The sequence below is a fragment of the Psittacula echo genome (assembly GCF_963264785.1).
Source record: "Psittacula echo genome assembly, chromosome: 13".
Taxonomy (NCBI): domain Eukaryota; kingdom Metazoa; phylum Chordata; class Aves; order Psittaciformes; family Psittacidae; genus Psittacula; species Psittacula echo.
Genome location: NC_137749.1, coordinates 11634520 through 11639369, shown reverse-complemented (window position 1 = coordinate 11639369; position 4850 = coordinate 11634520). Strand labels below are relative to the sequence as shown.

Sequence of the window (4850 nt, the reverse complement as noted above, 5' to 3'; positions counted from 1 at the left end):
GTAGTGATTCAGCCCTGAACTGATTCGCGCCCTCGTCCTTCACCTGGTGCCAGGCAAGGAGAGGGACGGTCCCCGCGGCACCCGCGTCCCGCCGGGGGTGGATGCGTCTCCTCCAGGAAGGGCTCCGCAGGGAAGTTCGCAGCCAGGAGCAGCCGCGCAGGGGCTGAGGCTCCGTGGGAGAGCCCCGGGGGACCCGTCCGGACCCCCCTGACGGCGGCCATGGCCGACAGCCAGATGCCCTTCTCCTGCCATTACCCCGGCCGGCGCAGCGTCCGCGACCCGTTCCGGGAGCCCGGCCTGACCTCGCGCCTGCTGGACGATGACTTCGGGATGTCGCCCTTCCCCGGGGACCTCACCGCGGACTGGCCCGACTGGGCTCGGCCCCGGCTCACCACGACCTGGCCGGGCCCCCTGCGCTCGGGCATGTCCCGCGCCTCCACCATGGCCCCCAGCTACGGCGCCCACTTCGGGGGGTACCCCGAGAGCCGCAGCCCCGCGCCCTTTCCCCGCGAGCCGTGGAAGGTGTGCGTGAACGTGCACAGCTTCAAACCCGAGGAGCTCACGGTCAAAACCAAGGATGGCTACGTCGAGGTGTCAGGTGAGAGCGGGGCCGCTGAGGAGGACGGGGCAGGAGGAGGTCCTGGCTCAAGGCATTGCCATCGTGCACAAAAATCACCTCTGTTTCAGGCCGGCAGCGGCTCGGGAGCAGGGGCAGCCCTGCGGGCAGTTTGGGGGTGCGATGAAGGGACCTGGCTCACAAACCGTGGCGGTTTGGTTGCAGAAATGGGAAGGACGAGGCTCCTGTGGGGTGAATGTGCAGGGAGGCACCAGGGCGAGCGGCAGCACCCGCCAGCAAGCGGCCAAGAGGGGCCCCGGCTTGGCTCGGTTAATTATAGCTGGGGTGAGGCCGGTGCGGAGGGAGATACCCTTTAAAGGGGCCAAGGGAGAGGCAGCTCCAGTGCTGGGAAGTGGGGGACAGCGGAAAGACCCCAGCCTGGGGATGAGCCGGCCAGAGGCACGTTCCTAACAATGCAGTTACTGGTGGGGATGTGCCAGGAGCATCCCTTCAGCCCAGCACCCACATCCTGCATCACCCCGAGCCGGGTCCCCAGGGAGAGCAGCGTGGCTCCTGGCAGGGATCCCACTGGACAGGGGGATCCAGGCAGCCTGGTTTTAACTTCAGAGATGCTCCAGCCACAGGGAGCCCCATGCTGACAGCGCAGGGCAGGGGAGCTTAGCCTGGGGAGCAGGGCAAGGGGGGATGCTGCCACCTCCAAAGGTTTTACTGCATCTGGGGGCTTTTCCTTAAGGCCCAGCTCTTGGCAGGCTGTGGGATCCCAGGCTCCCACTGGAAATCTGGGTGTGCTGTGTCCGGCTTCTCCTGCCCCACATGGGAGAGGCTCCCAGAGAGAAGAGTTTGCAGAGGGGAAGGGAAAAGACTCCTCTGGGGACTTTGCTGTTGGGTTCTGTTGTTGGGGTGCGGTGATGACGAGGGGTTCCCTTCCTCACAGGCAAGCACGAGGAGCAGCAGGTGGAAGGAGGGATCGTCTCCAAGAACTTCACCAAGAAAATCCAGTGAGTACCAGCCAGCCCCTGCTGCCAACGGGGCTGGGACACAGCGGGGGCTGCCACGTCCTTTTGACCAGCACCCAAATGTCACTGCCCTGCTATGGACCCCGTCCCTGCAGGCTGAGCTGTGCCAGGCCCCACGCCTTGGCTCATGCAGGCAGGGGGACTCCTGAGCCTGTTTTCACCCCGAAACCTGCCCTTCTGCAGCTCATGCCGGGCTGGTTCAGGCCTCGCAGTGATTCCCCAAGGGAGGTAAAAAAGGAAGAGAGCTGTTTCTGGGTGCTTTGCCAGCCTTCTTGAGGCCCAGGGCTGTGTTTAGAGCCAGTCAGGGCATGGGAAGCTTGAGGGGGTGCTCATGGTGCCAGCACATCCCCCGGGGCTCAGCAGGGCAGGATGGGCTGACACCATCATCAGCCCCAAAATACATCCCTGTGTGTGAGGGTATCTATATTCCATCTACCTGAATGATGTCAGTTAGATTGCTATCGTCTTGACTCACCACGATGGCTCATTTTGGCAACAACAGCAGCAAAGGGCAGGGAGGAAAGGCAAGTCCTGAGGCTTCACCCGTGCAGGAGGGTCCGACCCACAGCCATAGTGCTCTCAGGGTTAAAAGGGAGAAGCAGCCAAGCCCTGGGAACACGAAGGGTTTCCTCAGCCGGAGCTTTGCTTTTCCACCCCAGAGGAGCCCTGTGCATCCCATGGGAACGCTGGGGCGAGCACCAGCTCTCTCCTGCTTGTGCTCGGCAGCCGCAGCGGCTCCTTTTACGGGCAAGGCTTGTGTCTGACGCTGCGGCAGCGCAGGATCTGCTCCTGGGCGGGTGACATCGCATCAAACACATGTGCCGGGGAGATTAAACAGAGCCCGCAGGGGCCGGGAGCCGCTCTGAATGTCCCCGGCACATTCCCAGGCACTCCAGTAAGGACACCGGCTTTGCCGAGCCCCGCGCTTGGGCTGCTGGGTGGGCTCTGGTGGTACCCAGGGATGAGGCACGCTGTGAGCCCCAGCTCCTAACCCATCCCATCCTTCCTCCCATTCTGCAGGCTGCCCTACGAGGTGGACCCCATCACGGTCTTCGCCTCCTTGTCGCCGGAGGGGCTGCTGATCATCGAGGCGCCCCAGATCCCCCCTTACCAGCAACACGGCGAGGGCGGCTGCGGCAGCGAGATCCCCGTCGAGAGCCAGGAGGCCACGTGTGCCTGAGCAGCCTCCCGCACCCCTGCATCCCTCCTCCCCTCTCCCCTTTCCCCCCGGAACCCTGCTCCCTGGTCCCCTGCGGCGCGGCGTCTGGACTGCCTCTGGCTCAAGGGTGATGGCAGCAGCCCCCGCCACCCCGGGGGGGACCAGCTGAGAGCGCACACAGGGTGCCAGGCCACCGTCCCCGAGGGCTTGTAGGGGTCGGAGGAGCCGGTACAGGTGTTGTGCCCATGGGGCCGAGCAGAACGGATGTCCTCCTCATGGTTGGGTTTTGCTCCAAGTCGCCCGGATGGGATATTTATGACAGTAGCAGAAAAGGGCCCTTTTTGTTCCTCTAGAATTGATGTGGATCCCCATAGTCCTGTGTCCTTCCCTCCTCTGTAGGTTTGGGGGTTTGTTTTTATAAACTATATCTCTGCAAAGGATGCGCATCCGGCAGCGGAGCTTGATGGCCCGGCCTCTGTCCCGAGGAGCACCACCCGTCTGCGTGTTCTGAACGTTGGTTTGGGGTTTTCCGTGTTCTGGTCAGGTTTTTTGCTCTTTCTTTTCTGTTTTTTTCCAAAGAGGAATTGTGCTTTTTCTTGTCAGACCTGAGGAATAAAACCCAGTCGGTGTTCTTAGCCTCCGTGTGTCTCAGCTGAGCCTAAGGGGGTACAAGGGGGGATGTCACCCTATGTCACCTCCTAGCCTGGCACTGGTGCTGCCCATGGGGGGCAGGAGGAGAGATGTGTGGGGATGTTTGCACTGATGGGCAGCTGAAGCGTTGGCTGTTCTGCAGCCTGGGAATGCCAAGTCCTGGCTAACACCGTGCCAGGGAGGCGCAGTGAGGACCATGGGCTCCTCCTTTCCTTACCCTCTTGAGAGGTTGCAGGTGTTCTTCTGCTTGGGGATGCTCAAACCTCTGAGCTTGGAAAGTTGGGTTTGCACCATCCCCGTTTCCATCCAGCTCCATGGGGAAGCACTTCCCAGCTAATGGTACTGACAAATGGTTTCCACGGGGCTCTGGACACAACCTTAAAACCATTCCCAGGGGCAAAGCACCGGGTAAGAAGTGCCAACGTGCCGCAGTGCTCAGGGTTGGCAAAGCAGAGGTGCCAATGGGCAGGAGGAGTTTTTCCATCAATCCCTGTGTCACCTGGGCTCGGTTTTCCATGTCACTAGGACTTGGGAGTTAAAAATACAGCCTCACATGCCCGGGCCTGCCTCCTTCGGGATGTGGTTACCAACAACAGCCCATCACATGGTGTAAACCCTGTTACGGGGCCACGGTGGTACCTCACAGCGGGTCACACAGGCTCTCACCCTGGTTTTGATGGTTAATACTGTTTATACTGAGATGTGTATTTAACACCCCATGCATGTCAATGGCAACCAGCTGTGGACTCAGCCAGGCTCTGCCAGGCAAATATAATCCTTGAAATAATCCTTGAAATCATCTCAAATATAATCCATGAAATGTAATCCCCACATGGGGATGGGAAGCTAAAGAGCCATGAGGCACAGCCTCAGCTCTGTCCTCACGCCACTTAGCACCAGTGTGCCCCATGGGTGACTCCGCTCCTGCACAAACTGTCCCTCCTCTTCCTCTTCCCCTGCAAAGGATGAATTCTTTTCGTTGTTGGAAAAATCCCTGGCCCAGCCCCAGTTTTGCCCCTGTCCCCTCAATGCACTTTTCATGGGAAGGATCCTATGGGAAGCACGTGTGTCTTCATGGACCAGGTACGTGGATGCGGCCCCACAGCATCCCTGGGATCCCAGCTGTGGGATGCTGACGGTGCCCACTGTGGGCTCAGGGTAGCAGCTGCAGGGGCTGGAGGGGAAACTGGCTGCAGCTGAGCCCCTCTCCCACCACAGGGTATATTGGGAAGTCCCAGGCTCAACCTTGGGGCTGCTGCAGGCAGGTGGTGGCTCTCTGCTTCCTCTCCTGCTGATCCTGCAGTCTGGGGGCAGGTTGCTATATTTTAATCACTTTCTGGTTTATTTGGGTCTGCTGACTTCTTTAATAGCATCTTATAAAGGCTGCTGTAAGATGCATTAGCAATAATTTCTTAATGGCTGAGGCTGACATTGGCAATTAGCACTG

At 60.1% G+C, this 4850-nt stretch overlaps 1 protein-coding gene across 1 annotated transcript; it reads left to right on the top strand.

Moving 5' to 3' along the window:
- Nucleotides 1–219: 219 nt before the first annotated feature.
- On the top strand, nucleotides 220–2773 carry HSPB8 (heat shock protein family B (small) member 8; the record flags this gene model as incomplete). The annotated part of the gene is made up of 3 exons (XM_080628705.1): nucleotides 220–598; nucleotides 1512–1575; nucleotides 2614–2773. 3 exons carry the CDS (start codon nucleotides 220–222, stop codon nucleotides 2771–2773), a joined length of 603 nt encoding a protein of 200 aa, XP_080484831.1.
- Nucleotides 2774–4850: the final 2077 nt, after the last annotated feature.